At 42.6% G+C, this 24,146-nt stretch overlaps 1 protein-coding gene across 1 annotated transcript in view; it reads right to left on the bottom strand.

Annotated features, from left to right (window-relative positions):
* Positions 1–4,333: 4,333 nt before the first annotated feature.
* The window catches only part of PRKD1 (protein kinase D1), a gene marked incomplete at its 5' end in the record, with an annotated part of 142,384 nt that continues 122,571 nt past the window's right edge, over positions 4,334–24,146 (bottom strand). Inside the window, 2 exons of the mRNA XM_005877588.2 lie at positions 4,334–5,311; positions 6,366–6,451. Coding sequence (XP_005877650.2) covers positions 5,093–5,311; positions 6,366–6,451 — 305 coding nt within the window. The remainder of the gene's footprint in view (positions 5,312–6,365; positions 6,452–24,146) is intronic.

Here is a 24,146-nt window from a genome sequence, read left to right as displayed (position 1 = left end):
TGTGGACTGAAGGGTCCCGGGTTCAATTCCAGTCAAGGGCACATGCACAGGTTGTGGGCTTGATCCCCAGTAGGGGGTGTGCAGGAAGCAGCTGATCTATGATTCTCTCTCATCATTGATGTTATATCTCTCTCCCTCTCCTTTCCTCTCTGAAATCAATAAAAATCTATATTTAAAAAAAAGATATTTGGTTTTCACAAGTTAATTAAAATTTACTGATAATTTTGTAGCTCACCATGAGAAATCTGAATAAATGAGAAAACTTAGAATTCTCTGAATATTTTCTCCTAATTTATCTCTGGGTTTTTTATTGTAATAGATTACATGAGTTTTTAAGGTTTTTGATTAACTTTCTACAGATAGTCTTCAAGTGAGGTTAATATTGTTATCTCTGGGAACTTCCAGAATAGTGGAGTGAGAAGCTCAGTAAATATTTTCCCAAAGAGCAATGATATAACCAGCAAATTTTTCCAAAACAACCATTTTAGGACTTTGGAAATTGGCCAAGGGCATACAATGAATTTTATTCAGGAAAAAATAATAAACCTTAGTAAGAACAATGGGAATCTGTGGCATTTTAGCCTGTCTCCATCCTTCCCCATCGTCTTAGCTCTGTGACAAGGTAGTTCTATGAGGGTGGGGAAGGCTGGGAAAATCCTGGAGTCTTACTGATAGAGGGAGGCAGACTTGATTTGGAGCTGAACATGGAAAAACCCATTTCCAGGGTTATTGTAAAAAACAATACCAATCTCAATGGTGAACAATCATGGGAGGTAACGAAAAGACTGGTAGAACTACCAAAAATTCTCTAGGGAGATACTGACAAGGTATCTGCATATCCCTGGTGGCTGAAAGGCTACATGTATGTACAAAGCTGTATACACACATTCAGAAGAGACAGAGCCTTAGGCATCTACTCTTCACCTGGTTGAATGTAAGACTTTGAACATACAGAGAGATCTGGGGAAAAGGAAACTTATTAACTAACCCACACTCAGATCCATCAGCAAAGGTTAGATGACTTATTGGCTCATGGTGCTTAAATTAAACACAATCTCTGATCTGTCACCGTCAGACCACTAATTTATGCTGTCCCAGATGTGGCCTCTAGGAAGCCAGGCTTAAGAATAAAATTTTAAAAACCCACACACACTCAAACTAAAGCTGAGCAGTGACATCAGCAGCTGCACACTTTAGGGAGGCAGGATCTAGAGAACTCATCCTGCAAAGTTACTGAACAAACAGCAGCCACCATCACCATGGGGAAGGGTGGAGAGGGTCATAATGCAGAGTTGTTGCAATATATTAAAACACCCAGTTTTCAACAATAACAACAAAAACATAAGGCATGAGGGGAGACAGGAGTGTGATGCATGCACAAGAAACAAGGGCCATCAATGGAAACTGTCTCCAGAGGGGATGAACAGGAGTTAACCAGGCAAGGGAATGGGGAGGGAGAGGGTGGGGGGCGGGGTAAGAACAGTTCCAGGTGAAGGGAAAAGGCTGAGATGAAACATCTTGTTCTCTTTTGGCAACTGAAAGCAGTAGGCTCTTTTCCATGGGCCCTAGTATATCTTCAGAAACCAGTACTTGGTTCCTTAAAAGAGGTCAAAACCTAATCACTCCTGGGATGTAGTCAGACTTAACATTGAGTGGATAATGGATGCAGCGAGGAGACAGATGGCTTTCTCATCCTCACTGCTCTACTTACTTTACACAAAGTAATGGCTGACCATATAGTTCTCAAAACAGTCTCCAAGCACAAAATGCAAAGACCATCTCTTCCTCAGGGATAATGGACCATTCTTAAAAAAAAAAAGAACCATTCATCAAAAAAATTTTTTTTTTACTTCTTTATTGTTTAAAGTATTGCATATAGACTTACATGTCTCCTTTTCCCTCCATTGACCTCTCCCCGGCCACCCCCACCCCCCAGTACATGCCTTCACCCCCCTGGTGTCTGTGTCCATTGGTTATGCTTATATGCATTCTCAGCACTGTCCTCTTGCTTAGGACAAAAGCAAGACCGGTAGCAACTTGTTGCCATGGTTCAGGATTTATGGAGACCAGTAATGTTTACGGCATCTTGAGTGGGTTGTTAATGTAATTGTTTAAAGCATATGGTCTCTGTGACCAAGACAGAGGACACATCCTCCCTGAAACATGCTTCTGTCATTTCTCTTATTTTTGTCAGAATCAGATGTTTCTGTGTCAAAAACGTTGGCCTGTCTCTTGTATTAAACAGACTCCTGACCCGTTCATGTCATGTAATACTATCATCTAGCATTGCTGTGAAGTCTGGACAACTTTATTGATGATGGTGAGCTTGAAAAGTGGGTGCTGATTGAAGCTGGATTCTTTGTAGCATCACTGATATTCTGGGTGAAAGTGGCATGACTTTTCAGTGGCCCACTTTTTTCTGAACACCGGCAGTTACCTTCGCGTTCCTGTCCTTAATGACTGCAGAACGGTGGGTGTTGTCACACAGGGATCCTTTTGACACAGCTAGTCTGAATGGAGCAGGAGAGTCACATTTGTTACAAACTGCTGGGAGAGTTGCCAAGGCTGAGTTCCCAAAGGCTGAAACCACCATCTCGCATAGTGTTTCCTACCCTTGTTGTCTACTTCATCTTCCCCCACCCTTTTTTTCAAGAAATAATTCTTTATTGTTGAAAAGTATTACATATGTCCCCCTTTTCCCCCCATTGGCCCTTCTCTAGCCCACCTCAGGCCTTCAGCACCCTATTGTCTGTGTCCATAGATTACATACAAGGTCCTTCTGCTGCCTTCCCTCCAAGATTCCACAGTCTTTTCTGTACTTCCATGTCTCTGGATCCCCTCTGTTCATCAGTTTATTTTGTTACGTGGATTCCACATATGAGTGAGATCATGTGATACTTGTCTTTCTCTGACTTATTTCACTTAGCATGATACTCTTCAGGTCCCGCCATGCTGTCTCAAAGGGTAAGAGATTCTGAACTTACTCTTCCCTTGGCTTCTATCTTTCTACACTTAATTCTATCTTTGAATATTCCTTTTGAATTTTCCTTACTAGTATTCTGACTGAACCTTCTACATGGATACTTCTCAGGTTTGTGTCCTGAGATCACTTTCTTTCTTATTCTGTCCCCAGAGACCTGAATCATTCTAATCAACTTATTGTGGACTTTGTATTCCAAATCTGTACCTTCAACTCCAGAATTCTTCCCTAAACACCTTTAAGCTATCTCAAACTTGGTGTCTTATAGCACCTTTATATTTAACGTGTTCAAACGTGAACTCACCCTTTCTAAAATGGCTGTAACTTCTTTTGATGAATACTGCTATCAATATCCAAGCCAAAACCTAGATCAATCAGTAACCAAATCCAGGTGATTCCATCTGTTAACATCGCTTCTACCTCTACCTCGAGCTTCCTATTGCTACTGCCTTAGTTAGTTCAGGCCCTCATCTCCCCACGGGTTCATACAACAGCTGAGCTGGAATGTTGGCCCACCTCTTCTTCCCTGGCTTCCATCCAGACTCTGTCTTGCTGGCAGAGGGGACCTGTTGATGTTGCTTACTCTTCTGCTTAAAAACCTGAATGGTGTCCTGAGACTTACACAGAATAAATTTCAAATCCCTTAGAATAAAGGATAAGTAATAACACAAAATAGTGACTAACTATTCGGAAAACTAACTATTCTCCCCATCTCTCCAAGTGTAAATATTGCCTGCAGTTTTAACATACTTATCTACTGTATTCAAGTATCTCAAAACAAATAAAATCCCTCCAAACATTGTGTTGTTTTTTTTTGTTACACTTGAACAATAACACATAATAATTATTATCCTGCTATAGACACCCCACCCACGTTACCCACGTCACCTACTCTACACACCTACCGTCTATTCATTCCTCTCTTCCCCAGGCCCTTCGCTTCAGTTGGCTTTCTCTTTAGGAATTACTTTCCAGACTTCATGTGTTTTTGTAGTTCACTTTAGAACCTTCCTGTTTAGATAATATAGAAAGAAACTAGACCATTATTCTAACACACTCCTGGCTTATAGTGCCTAACTCAGGAAGCTACATTGAGATTGCTATTTGCAATATTCTTACTTGTGCCTTCAAGCATCCTGTTTGGCCTTGGTCATTTTTCTCTTTGAAAGCTTTCTTTCCTCCTGGAAATTAGCTGACGTGCAAGTCAGAAAGACTTCTACACTTATGGCTCAGGGAAAGTAAATTCTAGATCATTACATTTTTTCTGCTTTTTGAGAGGATACCTGTTCCTAATTGGCCTGAAAACACTAGTGTGAACTATAAATGAAAATAATTTAGTCAGATGGACACATATTTTGACAAGAATATTTATTTATTATTAAAAAATACACAAAGGCAAAAAGGTTGCTTAGCTGCTGATTCTCCATAATACAGCAGGGCATTGTAAGAAAGGGGAATATATTTGCTGTATCTGGCAGTTTACATTTTTAAGGCATTTAGGCTTAAAAGTAGCAGGCAGGCCTAGGTGCCCTTACTTGAGTTTAAATACACTGAGGCACACTAGGCAGGTAAGGGATTTGAGACTATACAATAAAATTCTCATGCACTTGTGTCTTAGGATCGTATATCTGTCCCCCCACAGCTCCATCATTCTTTTTTATTTCCATGTAAGTTTTGGAATTGTTCATAGAACAATGGTAATAATAGACTCTTCAATAGTTTGCTTATCACAAAAACCGATGGGACACAACAGAACTATCTCATAGACGGGTTCTGTAGACTCTTACCAAATTGAGGCTCCAGTAAGAAAAACACCGATTTATAAAGGCACAGCGGAGACAGGTTTAATGCATTAAATATAACATGAATCATTCACAATAACACGTTTAGTTTTGCAGGGAACTTTTGTTAATACAACACAGTTGGTCACACAAAATACAAATGCTTCTGTTGATTTGTCTTGGCAACTCAGATACATCAACAGTGCTAACAGTTTAACAGCTTTGTTCTCATCTGACAGAAAATAATGGCAGTTCTGCAAGGCAAATGTTAAACCTGACCGTATGTATTTATTAATTCCACAGTGTTTTGACAGATTATAGGGGATGGAACTCAGAGGATGCTGACACGCTCGCTGAGGGCTTTCATCTCCGTTTCCTCAGACTCCGGACTGTCGCCGGGACTTGCACTGGGGTTGACCAGGTGTGGGGGGTACTGCAGCCCTTGCTCGCCTGCGTACTGCTCCCACCGCAGGTCGTCGCTTTCGTGGGTGATGTAGCGTTCCCCGGTTTTGCACTCCAGCTCTCGTAAATCTAACCAGGTCTGATAATCCTGATGAAGAAATTCCAAAATATTACCACAGAGATGATTACAACTCATTCAAACACTGTTGTCAGTTCCCACAATTGATGAGTTATCCCTTTTCCTTTCACTCTAATCTTGTGTGTCTTTCCTCAGGCACCCTGAAGTGACGGCAGCAGCACCAAAACCATCCTACTTGCCCGAACTTTACAAACGCACACTGTTTATGTGACGTGCACTGAAGGGTGGGCAGTAGTAAGTGCTTGCAGTCAAACAATTAGGAATGTTGGTATTCCTTTGAGATTTAGACCGCAAATAACCCTTCAGTATTCCAGAACACCATTTTTCTAAACTTTTAGTTCAACCCTGGCGAGTTTTGCTCAGGGATTAGAGCATCTGCCCATGGACCAAATGGTTGAGCGTTTGCTTTCCTGTCAAGTGCACATACCTGGGTTGCAGGTTCAATCCCCGCCCCTGTTGGAACACGTGGGGGAGGCAACCAATCAATATGTCTCTCTTACATCAGACACATCAATGTTTCTCTCTCTCCCTCTCCCTCCCACTCTCTCTAAAAGTCAACGGAAAAAATATCCTGGGGTGAGGATTAACAACAACAAAAAACTAAACTTAAATTCAATGTGAAAATAATAAATATTTAAGAGAAAACAAGTGTATACCCATACATGTACATTTGTCATGCATTTGTTCTGTATTGGTCTAGGCTTTAAAGACACAGGTACAAACAAGTATAGCGCATGGCCATGTGAGGCCATTTACTTGGGCATTTATCAGAGTTGCACCTACAGGTGCTTCTGAAAGCTGGGCCTTGGGGTTTTGTTCTGACCCTAGGTTTCTTGATTTTGGTTTGGTGTGTGCAAGTGTGTGTGTGTGATTTTCTTGATAGAGAGGTTTAGAAACACTAAACTTTATTAAGTCCTAAGCAGTTGCATTCATTTTGGCAACCAAATTGATATTAGAATTATACTTTTAAAAATATTACAAAAATTTTTGCATACAATATCAAAATCTTACAAATACTTAGAAGCTCACCTGACTGAGGAAATATCCAATAATTGATTTTTACCTGTAGCCAAGGGTGACTCAAGGTCTTGTCCACACTATAGCGCTTTCTCATTTTTACTTGCAGCAAGTTATTGATAAGATCAATGGCTGAAAAATAAAGTTAGTTATTAGTGAAAACAGATGAAAAACCTGGGGCATATCAAGATTCCTTTACAGTTTATTTCATGTCTGCTATTTCTCACAGTTAAGCAGCACCGTGTAGCAGGCGCTAGAACCTGAAGAACATTCATCTTGAGAATTCTAAAACCTCAGTCTTCACTTTACTTTGGGTGCTGAAAAGTGAAATTGGAAACAATCGTGGAGGAAGGAGTATGAGTCTTTTGTGAATATGATTAAATTTCTCTTGGTTTAGTCTTTAACACATTTTTCTAAAGTAGAAGTTTTATTTAAATATGTTTCGTTTAAATACATCTTGCACTCGTGGCAGGATAAAACTAATATTCAAGAGAAGGCACTTACTAATTTTGTTGTAAAATGTGTTTAAATTTAGAATACACACAATGGGCTTCACAGTCTTGAATTAAATGACGGCCATCTGGATACCACACTTAAAAGGGAAAATATATAAAACATAACATGAGTCGGGACTCATGATAAACTTACAGCCTGAAAACCAGTGGCACACCAGGATTAGACCTGTGTCTCTTTCACAGACAAATAAAAGTGAATTAACTCCCCAACTTCTCCAATGACTAAGTCCTGAGCCCGTGGCTCTGGCTCTATTGTTTGGTCTACACCAGCACGCATGGACCGGAAATACAGACTGTCACAGGGGTGCAGAGGCCACCTGAGACCAAGCTCATTCATCCAATCCGAAAGAACCAGGCTCCTTATCATTACAGGCAAAGAGAAGTGATTCCTGCCGTCGTTTGGTAATCTAGATTTCTCTCTCTCTGATACGAACGTTCTAAATATTGGCCTGCATGAAAGGCTGCAGAATATCAAACACCTAATTCTTTGAAGAAAGACAGTAAATGCGATAGACCACATTTAAAGGCTGCCTGTGCCTCCACGCCCTGGCCAGGGCTAGGATCCCTTAGGAAACACAGCACTTAGTACAGTTTCCCATTCCACACGTGTTCTCAGAGAGCTTTTGAAAGTACAGTTCTCTCAGCGAACGGTGTATTGGGCTTCGGCCTTAAAACATCCATTCACATGATTTACTCACTGGTGAGTAAAGTGCACCTTCCATTCTGGCTGCTGTGAAGTCACAGCACCCCTGGAGGATGAGGGGTGCAGGGAGAGCTTATGTGCTACGGAGCGCACGCCGCAGCATTAAGCTTCCCCCGACACGGCAGGGAATAAATATATGTTATTAGTTCACTCATTCTGTTTTGAATTCAATAATTAGGAGGGCAGGAGTACAGTAGCTCAACAAAAGGTTGGTTTGTGCCCAAATGGGCCCCAACAGTGAACCACGCGGCCTAATGGGGAGGGAAGCACCGCCAGAGGAGAAACTAGAAGTGTCTGAAGGGAATGGAATATGTGAAGATAAAAAAAATGGTTCTGCTGAATGAAGCGTAGTCAGCAGTCCGGACAGCCAGTACCCAGGTGACCTGAATACGCACAGCAAGAAGAAGATGAGGACCGTGGGAAGAAAAGCGTTCAGGACACAGGGAGAGAACCCAGGAAACACGTGTGTGTCTAAATATGTGTGTGGGTGTTTGTGAATTTATAAATGTATTTGTGGCTCTTGGCAGAAAACAAAGATAATTAACTATTAAATGTTGGCGCCTGTACTTAAATGTTGGGAACCTGGTGTTACTGAGAAAATAGGTGCGTCATTCGTGTTTGAAGCTCCATGCTACTTGTCACTCTTTCTGAAACTCTTAAAACATCCTTTTTATTCATTGTCTCACACAATCCAGCATTAATGGTACCCTCCAAATGCCTTTCACTAAACATATTTTTAAAATAAATTCTGAAGTGTTTTTGTTTTCCTAACAATGTTCTGTTTATTGGCCACATTCTTCATACATATGTATCAAGCATTCGTTCACCAAACCTGCCTTAAGAAATTATTATTGGCAATTATTTAGGGATTAAACAAAAATATCTGGCCTCCTGAAAGGCTCCCAATCTAGTTGCAAAGGCTAAACATGCACACATGTGTGTGCGCACACACACACACATTAACAATATGCACCATTTGAATCTCTGGCTTGTGTCAAGTATCCTGGCATTGCTCTCACTTAATCCATCACACACACACACACACACACACACACACAAATAACAATATGCACCATTTGAATCTCTGGCCTGTTTCAAGTATCCTGGTATCGCTCTCACTTAATCCACGATTTATTCAAAATTCCTCACAACGGCTCTAAGAACACCTCTGTTAGTTTCTTCAAAATGCAGTCTGTCCAGTTCTGAACAGTAATCATATCTCATAGCTGCCACTCAGTGTCCTCTTGTGACACCTCTATTCCCCCAGGTCTCCCTCCCAGCAGCGACCTCCATGGGAGATGTGTCCACACTAAGGGGGCGAACCCAGTTGCACAGGAGCAAAGTCTAGTAAAACGGGGGCAGCCATAGCAATCCCAGAGGGAGCTGTCCATCTACAAAGTCCAAATGGGTCTCAACCCCAGTTCCAAAACTCAAACTGAGACTCAGAATTCGGAGCGAGAGGGAATGTGGTAGGGCATGCCTTCAAAACTGTGGCAATGGAAGGGGGAGAGGGAGAGACCATGGGAAAGATATAAAATCGGGCCATTCTGTGAAGTTCTCTCAAAAACAGCGCAAAGGAGAAAGTGAGGCCGCCTTGGCAGCGGAACTTGGAGGAAAGAAGAGGATGGCAGCAGGATGGAAAGTCAGAGAGAAAGGCAGCCTATTGCATAGCACACAACAGGATGCTAGTGCCCACGGGGAGGACAAGGACTGCAGAAACCCCAGGCTCCCTGGAGCTCCCTGAGAACAGGAACAACACAGGCAGTGCCTGGTCCTCCTCCTCTTTGTAGTAAATCTGATACCAACATTTACAGAGAGGCAGAGAGGGGTAGAATTATTTTCTGATTGTACCTGCCCAGTTATTCTGGGAGTTTGCTTTTCTAATGCTATTCTGAGAGTTCTGTTATTCATCTTTAAACTCAATCTCATCTTCTCATCTTCCCATATTATTAGTAAATTGTATATCTGAGTCCTCTCAACACCGTGGATAGCCATATTAAGCAATCAGATGTTTTTCCTTTTTCTTTTTTATTGAAAAATTTTAAAGGATTGGGCTCAGTTTTTTTTCATTTTAAAAGAATTTATCCCTCATGAGCACAGAGCTTTATGCTTTCTAAAATGGATCCACACTCATGTTTCCTCTAAATTAAAAAAAAAGAAAAGAAAATCTGTTTTTTGAAGTCTAATGTTTCTTTTCTTGCTACAGCAAATTATTGCCTAACTAGAGGCCCGGTGCACAAATTTTTGCACCAGTGGGGTCCCTTGGCCTGGCGGGATCGGGCCGAAACCAGCTCTCTGATATCCTCCGAGAGGTCCTGGATTGCGAGAGGGCACAGGCCAGGCTGAGGGACCCCACTGGTGTATGATTGGGGCCGGGGAGGTACCACAGGAGGGTTCCAAGGCATGTCCAGCCCATCTCCCTCAGTCCCAATTGGCTGGACCCCAGCAGCAAGCTAACCTTTGTTGGAGCGTCTTCCCCCTGGTGGTCAGTGCATGTCATAGCAAGCAGTTCAGCGGCCTTCGTGAGGGACCCCACTGGTGTATGATTGGGGCCGGGGAGGTACCACAGGAGGGTTCCAAGGCATGTCCAGCCCATCTCCCTCAGTCCCAATTGGCTGGACCCCAGCAGCAAGCTAACCTTTGTTGGAGCGTCTTCCCCCTGGTGGTCAGTGCATGTCATAGCAAGCAGTTGAGCGGCCTTCATATATCATTAGTATATTACGCTTTGACTGGTTGAATGGATGACCTGACGACTGGACACTTAGCATATTAGGCTTTTATTATATAGGATACAGTTATTTTCCCCTAACTTCCTGTACATCAATTTCTGTCATCGTTCCATCAGTTGAAAGACTGAAATGTTAGGAAAGCGAAGAGAAAATTTTTATCAAACATTCCCTTTTACCAGAATGGGCCTTTCAGCAGATGTTGGGATAGCTGAAGTTCTGTATAGCCTGTTTCCCAGGTGCACAAGAACATCTGAACAAAAACAAAATTAAGTGGTACATGCAGGTGCTGAAGAGCTTTATGTTTTAATATGAAAAGAAATGTTCCATCGGAGTGTTAATTGTATGGATTTCATTTTCTTCTGGTATCAAAATACAGAATTATCTCTGAAATTGTGGAAACTATATTGCAGTCATTCTCTATTTCAAAGCAAATGCCATGTGTATGGACACAATAGATTCTGTGTATGTAGAAGACTCATTTGCATGTGCCATTGCATCCAAAGCTTGGAGAAAATCCTACAAAAAGAATGGAACTGGACATATTTGGAGACATAATTGGTCCCTCAGGTTACATCCCTCAGTCCCTCCACCATTCCCCATTGTTTACTATTTCAGTACGTGCCTATGTTCCCCTATTCTCCCCATTAGGTTTCAGCTCCTTTAAGGTTAGACATATTGTGTATTCATTTTTGCACATAAGTTTCACAAATATTTAAAATTAAATACATCATTTAATGCATTAGCAAGTGCTTGCTAAATAGCATTTGGGAGGTGGACTACATTAATTAGGAATTTAAATAACCATTTTCTCAGTTCTAAGTTTTAATATCCACATTATGTGCATATGGTTTGTATATTTTGGCTAAAAATATTCCTGGATGGTAGGACATCACAACTCTACACAATATAACAGATCAGAGGATCAGTGACTTCTATCAGAAAATTAGAGCAATGCTGAGAATATCTGCAATACAGATCAGGTTTATTTTACAAGGCTTATTTTACAGAAGAGAAATTATTGGTGACCCTCTGGGGCTAACCTGTTTTATCCAGATACAGTACTTTTTACTTTTATTTTTTTCTATATTATCTCCTGTCTAACGCAAATTATTCAGGTACAGATTTTCAAATAAGAACCCGGATCAGAACTATCACTCTAGAGAGGGAGCATCATCGGTCAGCACTGAGCTCCTCACCTTCTATTTTCCTTTTCCCTTTCCATTCAGCCTCGCAGTCGGTCAGTGCAGCTCTCAGTACTTCTCCCTTTGGTTTGCTTCACGCTGGTGGGTAAGTTGTGTGTTTATTTTAAAAATCATTTTGCAACCCTTCACATTCCAGCTTTCAACCCAGGAAGCTGTTGCCGGGCAACATGAACTGGGACGCTCCTCTCAGGGCTGGAGCCAGAGGCTGCCTGCAGCAACGAGGCCCCTGGAAGTCATCATCTCACCGGTGCCTGAGTCAATTACCGCAATCCGATGAAGTGCAAGACCTTTAGAGACTCAAGCCCCAGTCTTTCCTTTTCCAGTTCTTTCCTCAGTGCAAAGTCATTCTGTCAATGGTCACTCCTTCGCTTTACCTTCAATTTCATTGCCTCTCAAAGACCAGCAACACAATTTTAGAAATCCTGAACTGTTTAAACATACCATACAGCAGCCCCTAAACTGATGCCAATGGATTCAAAATTCAAAGTAAAAATCAACATATATTTATATTATTATAATGATGTTCAGGGTGGATTTTTCTTTCATTTTCACTGCACACTAATATCATCTAGAGAGGTCTTGGTTTTTAGTGTGTGTTTTCTTTAATGCTGATACTCAAACCAACGTTCAAGGTGGTGGTAGTTTTCAGACATGCCTGGGTGTTGCTAGTCTGTACAGCTAAGGTGGGGAATGACAGCTGTGCATCGTTTCTCAGATTTGCCAGGCATTTGAGTAACCCAGGGATCTACACTGACGATTCTGATTGCTGGGTCTGGGTTGGGACCTGAGAGTCTGCAGTTTGTTGTCTCCCAGGCGGAGTCTTAGACCACACCTGAGTAGCAAGGGCGAGAGGTGTGAGAACACTGGAAGCAGTTAATAACTGGTTTAATAGGGCCTCTGACTCAATGGCTGTAAGTACAGAGAAATGAATCTAACCATGGAGAACGGTATCTGTGCTCTATGCCATCTGGTTCAGTATTTGGGATGAAGACACAGAGGGTTTCAGGACAGCTTCCCCTCAGGAGATGCCAACAGGAAGAGCAAACAAGTTGCATTGTACAAATAAGTTCCAAAAGAGCTACAGTGTGAAGCTATGGGCCATACTGGTAAGATAGCTATTTAACAGGGACAAATGGAACTCAGTCCTCTATTTAGGTCCCTCCTTCCCACCCACCAAAAAGGGTCTAAGTACAGAACTGAAAAACCCGGCTTATCAGCAATATGCCTGAGAAAGAATTCAGGGTTCTAAATCCACCGTAAACTCAACATGAATCTGTTTATTGTCCCCAAATCAAATGGCATTTTATGGCGTGCTAAAAGAAATGTGTTCTTTACAGTGAGGAACATGGTGGCATCACTTTACTTTAGACTCACTGAACCTTGACTCAGAGCCATTTTGAGGTTTGGTTTAAAGAACATCAATGAAGAGGAAAGTGTCTGAACTAGAGTGAAGAGGAGGTTGAAAGAAACACTGATTGCTCAGGACATGATGGCGGCTTCCAAACCTCTGAGATACGCTTTTGGTTATAAAAAGGATTAGGCTTGCTCGACCAGGGGGTATAAACAGACGTTCTCCTCATTGTGCTAGGGTCAAATTAAGAAGAAATAGGGCTCCTCATGAAATTGCATATTTTCCACCAATGGAGCAATTTCAAAATATTATGTATAAATCCTCAGTGGATTGATACTGTGAAGCAGTACAGGGGTTAGATAAGATTTTTAAGAGCCTATATTTTAAAATATTCTGTTGTCATTGTGGAAGAAAGTAAACTTACAAGACTATTTAAACTTTGTTATTCTTCTCCCCTAATATCTCTACATAAATTCAGATGCCATATTCAGAAGTGAAATTTTCATTTTATAATTGGGATTTATAGGAGACCTTTTAATTTTGGGGGCAAATAAACATTTTTGAGCACTTAGAATGCCAATGTTCTTGCTAAAATTTCCTTTGGTCATTTTCTCTCTATTAATTATCTGCTAGAGTAAATGCCATGAATTTAATTTTATCAGAATAAATAATTCCTTTCTTTGTGGGGACCTTTTCAGATATTAACTCATTTGATTTTTTAAAAATTCACTCTACTAGTGGATATTAATTGAATCACTGTATGCCTTTGGCTCATAATTTTAAAGTTCCTTATTGAACAAAATGCATGCTTTTTAAAAAAAAAAAATTAAACACAAGCAATCTCAGAATTTCAAGTAGAGATTGTCTAACATGTTAAACCCTCGCGAAGGTTCTGACCCACATAATTCGCTTTGGTTTATCAATCTTGATTGACTGTCCTGGCACCAATCCGGCATTGGTCAGCAGTTCACTAGCTAGTCCCCTCGCATCTCCTCCAGGCTGCTACATCTGACAGCGGTGCTAATATGTTGACAAATATTCATTAATATTCAGCTGGCTTGCTGGATCTTCAAGCCTCATATACTGTTGCAAACACAGTTTAATTATTAAAATGACAATTGTCTTTCTTTTGTTCCTTATACCATTGGATTTCTGGGTCTCATCCATGCAAGGCTTATTTTCAATGAGGTTATTTTTTGTTTTGAACAAATGTAGTGAAAAGGGGACCTACAGCTGGTTGCTTTTCATGGCAAAGTGCTACTTCCAACTTAAGTGCTTAGTGTTCTGGAACACTGTTGAATTTTGAAAACATACCATGTGGTAATGGTGCTATGCTTTCATTTAGCTTTGCTTTGTGTTTGTACTGGCTGTATTTTTCATCTGAAATTTCTGAGGGAAAACACACTTGTGACCAATTTTATTTGAATTTACCACATTGAATGACAAAAATTGCTTTTAAAATAAAATTTGGATGCTTTGATAAATTTAGTGGTATATTATTAGAGCCATTCTGTGCCTTGAGATGCCATGTATTCTACACTGTACATAAGTGTCAACAGAGGACTGAGACCAACTAGAAGCAAAAGTTAGAGCTGTGCTCATGGGGGAAAGGCAGAGGCAGAAGTGTTTCCATTGAGATTGTGGAAGCGGAAAGTGGAAAAAGTTTGCTTCACGGTGCACCATCGCATTTTGGTGATTTTGACAAACTATAGAATTAATGCAAGGACACCCCCCCCTTTTTTTTTCTATGTGGTATGTCAAGGTTTGTGTCTGATCTTAACTCTTGATAATACTACCTAGCCATGTGTCTCTGAAACTGAGCAGTAACATCACAGCAGGGGGCCTGAGGGTAGGTGCTTCTTCAGACTTCACCTGTGCACACAGAAAAGGATCTCTGACGGTGGGGGTCGGGGCTCATTGTGAGGCAATTTCCGCGGCTGCCTCTGTGTTGATTACTGCCTGCTCGCCTCCCTAATGGCATATAGAGGAACATCAAAACTCCAAAGGAAAAAACAGTAATTTCTCTGGAGATTTTCGTGGTCTATTACCATCAGTCCTTAAATTTACCACGTGTCGCTAATTGAACACATCCATTCCATTCGATGATGGAAATGTACTTTTATTCCAACGAATGCTCTCCCTTCGCTGCAGGTTTGTCATTGTTCTTCTGGTAAGATGAATTGCAAATTATATTTCACATTACCAGCTATACAAGCACATCCCTCGTTATCTGTGTCTTCTCTCTTCCTCTAAGAATAAACTCTTGGGGAAACAAGGGCTGTATAATAGTCATATATAAAAAATTAAGATGTGTATTATGATCTTGAGCAACTGATGGAATGCAGGAGAAGAGAATTCATTTGACTTTCCCACTTGAACGTTCTCCTTTGTGTGGGCACAGATGGGTTGCAGGGGTGGGGAACATCCGGCCCATGGGACATATAAGGCCGCAAAATCATTTGGTCTGGCCCTGACAAGGCATTAGGAGTTAATTAATGTTTGACCAAATATAGCAGGCTAATTTTTAAGTTAATAATTTTGTATGGACCATGAATGATGTTATAAATATCCAAATGGCTCTTGGCAGAAAAAAGGTTCCCCACCCCTGGTAGAATTGCATCTTCTTCATCTGTTCAGGCCTGATGCAAGGACTGGTGTTACAGAAAAGGAAATGTAACCCTCCAGCTCTTCAGCAAATAACATTCACATATAGTCTGTTTATTTAAAAATTTAGACACATTTTAGACCAGGCATGAAATAATTAAAGTTATACAAAAGGTTGTACTCCACTTATTCCTGGATCCTTTTTTCTCTCCATGAACTTTTGTTCATTTTTATTATTTTTTTAACATGTCATATACACCTGGTAAAAGATCTAAATCAATCAGTAAGAAGAGTTCAAAATGAAGTTAAAAACCTCTCATCTCATTATTAGACCTGCTCTCCAGAGATGACTTTTTAACTATTTAAAAATGTTCTTCTGATTATCTCAATACCTTTCAATAATAAACACGGTATCTTTTATGCTTGATTCAATAACTTTCAACTAGTGCTGCTCTTGCTCCATGGATCAATGCCAGTCTGCGCTCTGTTAATTGGTTTGTGATTAGATAAGCATGGAAAGTGAAACTAAGTCTTTGGAAACTTTTTATAGCATTTTTACATTGCTATCACATTTACATTATAATATACTAGTATTAGACAGGTTGGGCAATGTAGGCTTACTGTGTGAGCATGCAAAACAGAGTTCATTCTTGCATTATTATTTATTAATTATTGTATTATCTTCAATACAAACAACTGTAAACCTATTTTTGTTGAGAAACTTTATCGTTTATCTAAATTTGAATATTAGGAACTTAATTTAAATTTTTTTTAGAACACTGCCAGCTGTGAGGTCTTTCAGGGGTTCCGGAATTTAACTATAATTCTTTCCTCATGAGCCAGGGCTCTGAGCAGTGGTTTTCAAAGTGTGGCCCACGAACTTCTTACAGTCTCAGCATAGGATGGCATTTTATGGGGGTGGGGCCTGGTCATCTCTGCTTTTAGCTAGCTCCTCCGCCAAAGTTTAAAATGGCCTGCGATAGACCTAGAGCCAGACCATGACAGGTTGTTTAAAATGAGCCATAATCAAGGAGATTCTTGGCAAGATATGAGGAAGCCCCTGCCTTGCAAGCATTCCATGTTCTGTTAGCTAGTTTTTTCATTTCCCACTTCTAAGCTTTACACCCCTAGTAACTACTTCTAAATCATAGACTGAGTCTTGCTTGCAATTTTCTGATTTTTTTTTCCCAACGTCGAACCAGGATTCACCCTTATGATGTACTACTACATGCAACAAACATAAGGGCTAACCTGGCCTTTCTCTTGTTGTTGTGGAGTTCCTAAAAATGCAAGGAAAGGAAGGGCGTATTGGTACACGATCAAGGAAGGTGCAATTTCCTTAGTTTCCTCTGATTATCTAAAAAATGTTTAAGTGATAATGGGCTTCCCTTTTCATAAGATAAAGTACATTTGCCTGATTAGGTAAATATTTTAAAACAGGGGAACAAGTCCTTTCAAGGAACTGAGGAAGGTCACAGGATGGACATGCTGAGGGCTAAGCTTCGTATGAGAGAGAGCTGGAGGCGAGACCAAGGCCATGGTTAATTATTGATGGGGAGTAATGGATAAACTCGATGATGCCAAATGACCATCCAGACAGTCACAATGATGAAATGAAACAAGATAGAACACACAACACTGCCTGAGAATGAACTGAAACGTCCCTGCACTCCCGCTCCACGATGACCTAGTCTCCTCTTGTGCTTTTATTTGTAATCATCTGACTCATTACGGAGTGTTTTCTTGTATACATACATTCTTCTTTATTTGTATAGCTAAACATAATGTAAGTACCTAGTTTTATATATATAACTACATATATAACTGTAATTAAATATGTTTTTAGGTACATACAGGGTGTCCCCCAAAATGTATACTCTTTGGATAAGCATTAATTACAATGGGTTAAATCTGAAAAGAAAGAATCCTATATAATAAAAGCCCAGTGACTGAACGGCAGAACAACTAGAACAACTGATCAACCAGTTGCATGATGTACACTGACCACCAGGGAGCAGACGCTCAATGCAGGAGCTGCTCCCTGGTGGTCAGTGCACTCCCACAGGGGGAGTGATGCTCGGTTGACCAGGATGAGCGGCTGCTCCCGCTGCAAACCCCAGGCCAAGGGGCAGGAACCCGGGCTGCTATGGTCGTCTCCTTGCCCCAGGTCCTCCTCCTCACTCCCTGCCGCCGCCTCCGGATGCCTGCAGGCCGTGCAGTGCCACTGCCAGGCTCGCAGAGCTGGGAGGCAGGTTCGTGACCACCGCGGGACTGAGGCCTACTCCGCCACCTCTCCGTGCTATTATCTCTGGACCCAGCCCTAACCGGGTCCCCTGGAGAGGCCAGTGCTCCAGCTCCACTGAAGATGCCGGACCAGGGAGCAGCCGTTCAGAGGGCAGGTCCACAGCCGCTCAGCTGACTGGGATGAGCAGCGCTCCCACAGTGGGTGAATCCCCGCAGGCCATGCCCCCCACCAGTGCATGAATCCCATGCACCGGGTCTCTAGTATTATCATATCAAAAATAATTAACATGTTTAAAATATTCCCTATAGGTTCCTAAATATCAAGCCCTAAGAAATAAGCAAGCTTTGGTGTGTGACAATGTATGATGTAAGGAATGAAGACAAATGATTTGAAGGTCAAGCCTTACCACTGTGTGACCTGAGGCAAGTCACTTATCCTTTCTGGTTTCTACTTCAGACTAAAACATGTTACTTACTAGAGGATCGTTATGAAGAATGGCACAATGACGGCTCAAGCACTCCAATATATAGTATTACCTTATATCAAGTCCATGTCTATACTAAAAGAAAAATGCATGATAAAGTTTTCATTCCGACACATCTGTGTATGCTACAAAGACCTTATAACTTTCTTTCTTTTACTTTGCCTTTTCATGCTAAGAAAAAAAATACAATTAAAGAAATGTCTGAAGAACTCTTGGGAATCATCAGTATGCATGTGTTTTCTAAAATTATACAATCAATTCTTGGTTTTCCACCAGGGCAATTCTTAACTTAGCTGTTCTCTTCCTCAATCTAAATCCTTGGCTCACCCCACACCTGCCTTCAGAGATGCCTTTCACATCCTTTTCTCATTCGGTCTCTATTACCACCTCATGATGTGGGCAGAAATCATTACCCTGTTCTACAGATGAGGAACTGAAGCTCAAGAAAGGTCAGTGATGGCTAATTAGAATAGCACATAGGACTAAATCTCAAACTGCATGGCCATCAATTGTTACCTTTGACTGAGGGGCCTACATTTTTATTTCCATGTATCCAGATTCTTACTGGTTTTGGTGTGGTTTAAAGTATCCTGAGATTAAAAATTACTAATATCAGCTGTGACCACCCTTTGTCAGATACTCATTTGCTTATGTATTTATCAGATCCCTCATGCTTAAAATTACTTGGTACCAGCTGCCCTGTTATAACTTCTAATCAGGAAATTAGAAGGCATTGAGATAGAATCTGGGTCTGTAACTACCTCACCTGGTATTATGACACAATTTACTAGCCTTTCTTTATGTTTAAATATTAGTTCTGTTCATACACGAGCAGTTAGGTCTCATTTGCCATTCAGAAACTCGATCAGCAAGCAGCACAACTCCTGTGCCTCAAAGGCAAGAATGAATTACAGGAAGATGCCGAGGAGAGGCCAGTTAATGCCCAAACTGATACTGAGTTTTGGAAAAGTGAGGGTTACCTAAGCTGGTCTCCACGTTACTTTGTCTGAGTAACAGGAAATCTGTAGTGCTTAGGCATATCTATAAGTGAGCAAATGTGTACTTCCTGGTCAAATATAAATGCCTTGAATTCTATGATGCAATTCCCTCTTTCTGAAATGCTGCCTATATTCCTTTTCATTCTTTAGTGACTGGTCTAAGTTCCATCTCGGAATATGCAATTCTTCCAACTACACAGTTGTTGGGGAGCATAAGAGACTTGGTTGGAAAGTTGTAAGGAGGACATTCTGAGAAAAGGGAAGTGTGTGGAAGGCTGCCTGCCCTGTTTGTCGGAATTCTGACTTAGGGGAGACCTAGGGGAGTCGAAGGCAGCGCCCCTGATTATTCCTTGACCTTTCCAAACAAGTCTGTGCAGGAGCACACCCCCGGGTGTTTACTGGAAGCCTTATGCTTACTCCCTCGATGCCCTTCCCTAGAGGACAATGTAAACACATGTGTCCTCCCAAGATTACTCACCCTACTGATTGTATCTAAAGATAAAAATTCCAATAAAGGCCTAAGGAGGCAGGCAATAGGGGCGGGCCTGGCCACTAGAGCAGGGGCCCCTTAGCCCTCTCTTTCACAGTCAAACTGTGTCTGAGTAATCTGTTCATCCTTCCATCAGGGGCTGCCAGTCAGCCCCCACATACAGTGATTCTTCTCCCTCTGACCTTGGAGACCCTGATTTTATACCTCGCTAACAATTCAAGGAAATAAATTATCATTTTCCCAAATTTATGTAACTCATCTCTCCAACAAGTTTTCAAGTTCTTTAAAGACATTTTACGTGTTGTCCTTTACTTTTGCGTTACTTATGATGTATGAACATCGTGGTTTCCCAAGAAGAGTGTCTAGAGCTATTGATACCTATGTCTCTGGTCTCTATTATCAATGGTAATTAAACCTTCATAATATACAGCTATTCATTTCTGGCCTAAATAGCTGATATCTGCACACAAGGCCAGCACATTTCCATGATACCAGAGGGCACCATTTGTTCCACTACAAAAAAATGTACTCCAACCTGGAGGGGGCAGGGGGGTAAACTGTGGGCATGCTGCAGAAACCTGGGCGCTGCCCCACCCTGCGTGGTGGCCAGTGGGCTCCGGGCACACAGGACCCGAGATCCCAGACTCTCAGAGACCTTGGACATGGGAAAACAGAGGCCCATGGAGGGAAGGGCTGGAGCCCCGCAGCAAGTCACACCAAGGCCAAGACTCGAACTGCAGGCTCCAGGAGGCCTGCGGGGGACAGGGTGGGTCCACAGGGTGCATCCACCTGGACCTGTCCCCGTGCTCCCTGCACCCCATGGCCTGTAGGCGAAGGGTGTAGTTCCAGGGACGTGGGTGTGTCCCAGCTCCGCATTGCTCAGGGTGAATGAACCCAGGAACCTGCCTGGTGCTCCAGCCCCTGGACAACTGATCGCCCCCCACCCTGCGCCTTCTTGCAGCTTCCAGTGACCTGTGCTCAGCCAGTGGGCCTTCCCTGACACGTCTCTGCCCTCCAGGCTTGGCATTTTACAAAGGCGGCAACCCAGGCCTAGAATGCCTGTGCCCACCTGTGCCAGCATCCTTCAGGGCTCGGATGTTCTGGGGCAGGGTCAGTTCTAGGATCCAGGTCTCTCCTTACAGCCTTGTCTCCGGGACACCCTTTCCTCTGGCCTGAATGACAGAGACCTGGTCTGGACCACCCTGTGACCAGAGCCCAGCGGAAGGCATGGAGCAGATCCCAGGGAAGGCTGGCCAGCGGGCAGGCATCCTGTCTGTGCCCTCCACAGTGTGCCAGCCTCCTGAACCCTGACAGAAATGAGTCTGTGCCATAGGCACCACTGAGAGGTCCACAACACCTAGAATGTGAAGGTCGGTTTATGGCCACAAACACCAAAGCCATAAACCACCTTGTGAAGGGCCCAGCTCCCTGGAGAAGGCAGGTGGTCAGGGTCCCTCTGTAACCTGTCTGCTCCTCTAAGAAGGTGAAGCTGCTGGGTGGGGTTGGGGAGCAAAGAGGGAGGAGGCCAGGGAGAAACCACTGTCCTCTTCACAGGAGCCACCCTGTTCTTCAGAGGCCACGGGGTATGTGTGTGTGTGTGTGTGTGTGTGTGTGTGTTCGTGGCTGGGAGTGGAGACTTTTCAGTTAGACAGACATTGCCTCTGCCATGCCCTCACTGTATGTCAATTTGCCCGTCTCTATAATGGGAGGCTCAGACATGATGTATGAAAAGGTCCTAGCACAGCTTGTGGAACATGGTAGCGCCCCCATAAATAGCAGTTTTCTGTAATTATGCTGTCATGAGCAAGCAGCACTGCGTCACCCAGGGATGCTGGAATGTACACACACTGGGCATCAATGGCTAATGTCATCTCTTCTGTGGGCAGGGTTTGGACAGAGAGGAAGCTCTAGGTAATGGGAGATCCTAGGCCTAAACTCAGAGGCCCAGGTTCTCACTCCAGCTCTGCTTCTGACTCCCCATGTGGTCTTAGCGACCTGCACCCATATTTTGAGTCCTGGTTTCCTCATGTGTAACTGGAGAGGGGTTACATTCCATGAACCCAAGGGTTCCAGCTCTGACATGTTCATGTTCATGAGTTGTGAAGGGGCCCCTGTCCCTTGCTGGCCCACTGCAGAGAAGTGCCACCTGGGATAGAAAAAAAAAGTATTCCACTATTTCAAGATAAAAAAGATTAAATGTGAAGGTATTTTTCTAATGTTCTACTCCTGCATAACAGGAAAATGCTTGGCCTCAGAGATATTCCTGATTTGCACTGTAGTAAAAACATCAACTATTTTACTGGATTTCTGGTTTGAAGTTATCAAATATAATAGTAACCATGTTTAGAGGTCACAAGGTTACTTGATAATTCCCTCTTTTCTGCTTTCTGAAAAATAACCCCTTCACTTTTGCCCGTTGAATTATTCTAAATATTTCATTAGTCCTTTGGCTACATGACAGTTCTTTTGAAGGGCACAGATTCCTTTAAGATCTATCCATCTAACTATGATTTACAACTAATTAAGGATGTTAAAAAAGTTGTTGCTAATAGTAATTCAAAGCCCTGATGATAGATAGCTCTTGGCCTTTAATACTAACAGCAATCTGAGAATTTAATTATGCTATTTTTTGTTTTTACACATGCAATAACTGTTATCAAATAGATGTTTATCTATGAAGTATTTGCCTTGTTAAATGGTGAAAAATTTAAGCGAACTTAGAACTAGGTGTTGCCTGAAAACTAAAAGAGAAGCAGGACCAGCAGTGTGAAATGTACGCAGACTGCGTAGGGATTCTGGCTCTCCCACTTCCCAGCTGTGTGATTTTGGCCTGTGGTGCCACTTCTTTTGCCTCAGTGTTCTCACTTAAAATATGGCTCTGATAGTCAAACCTATCTTACAAGGTTTCTGTGAGAATTAAACTCCAAAGCACGTTCACTGAGGAACCTTTTTCTGAAGCATTTTCTCTGCCCCCACAGCCCCCACCACTTCTTTTAAAACTATATCCTTCCTTTAAGAAAGGAACATTAATCTACACTAAAAAAAGACAAACATGCAAATGGACCGTACCTTCACTATGCCTTAAGCCACGCCCACCAGCCAATCAGAGCAACTATATGCAAATTAACCCAACCAAGATGGCGGCCGGCAGCCACGGAGCTGGAGCAAGCAGGAGGCTTGGTTGCCCCAATGATGGAGGAAGCAAAGCTTCCCGCCTGCCACGGGCTCTGAGCTCCACTCAAAGCAACAAAATTTCAATTATAGAAGGTAACTAAATCCCAGAGAAAAAAAAAGAAAGAAAGAAAAAAAGGAGAGGCTGGGAACTTCTGTCGCTGGCAGGCTTGGCCAGCCTGAAAATGGCCCTCAGCCCCTCACTCAGACAGGCCTGGCACCCTAGTGGGGACCCCCAACCCTAAAGGGGGTGTGGACAGCCTGAAAACAGCCATCAGCCCCTCATCCAGGCTGGCTAAACTTCCATGGGGTGAGGGTCCCCCATTGGGGGGGCTTGACCAGCCTGCAAACAGCCATCAGGCCCTCACCCAGGCACCCCAGTGGGGACCCCCACCCTGAAGGGGATGTGACCAGCCTGCAAAAACCCATCTGCCCCTCACCCAGGCTGGCCAGGCACCCTAGCGGGACCTCCACCCTGATCCGGGACACCCTTCAGGGCAAACCAGCCGGCCCCCACCCATGCACCAGCCTCTATCCTAGAACGACTGGGAATGACTGGTCACTATGACACACACTGACCACCAGGGGGCAGACACTCAATGCAGGAGCTGCCCCTGGGTGGTCAGTGCTCTCCCACAGGGGGAGCTCTGCTCAGCCAAAGGCAGGCTGACGGCTGCCAGCACAGCGGTGGTGGTGGGAGCCTCTCCCGCCTACTCAGCAGCGCTAAGGATGTCCAACTGCAGCTTAGGCCTGCTCCCTGCTGGCAAGTGGACATCCAGGGCTGCCAGAGGTATGTCTGATTACCAGCTTAGGCCCAATCCGCCAGGGAGCGGGCCTAAGCCAGCAGGTGGTCATCCCCCGAGGGGTCCCAGACTGCGAGAGGGCACAGGCCAGGCTGAGGAACACCCCCCCTGAGTGCACAAATTTTTGTGCACCGGGCCTCCAGTAAAGAATAATTTAGATTTAAATAATGCAACACTGCCAAGGTAATCTATCAAAAATGTATCAGAGATACATATAAGAAATTATATATAAAGATTATCTAATATTGAAAAAAATAGAAACAACCTAAATACTAAGTATACCAAGGAAATGGCTAAAAGACATACATGCTCTAATGTCACACAATGGAAGTCAGTACAAAGAACTTGGTATACAACTGTAAGTAATATGATCATTAAAATATCAGGCTCATAACGTTCTTGTGTCCATAATATATTAAAAGTGCTTAATACAGAAACAGGTATATGAAGATTACTCTTAGTAAAGATTAGGTATTACTAATACAACAATGTATAAATATTTATATATTCTAAGGAAATATACCAAAACATT

The sequence above is a fragment of the Myotis brandtii genome, unplaced genomic scaffold (genome assembly GCF_000412655.1).
Source record: "Myotis brandtii unplaced genomic scaffold, ASM41265v1 scaffold522, whole genome shotgun sequence".
Lineage (NCBI taxonomy): Eukaryota > Metazoa > Chordata > Mammalia > Chiroptera > Vespertilionidae > Myotis > Myotis brandtii.
The sequence above is the reverse complement of the archived record's forward strand: the minus strand, read 5'-3'. Positions and strand labels throughout refer to the sequence as shown.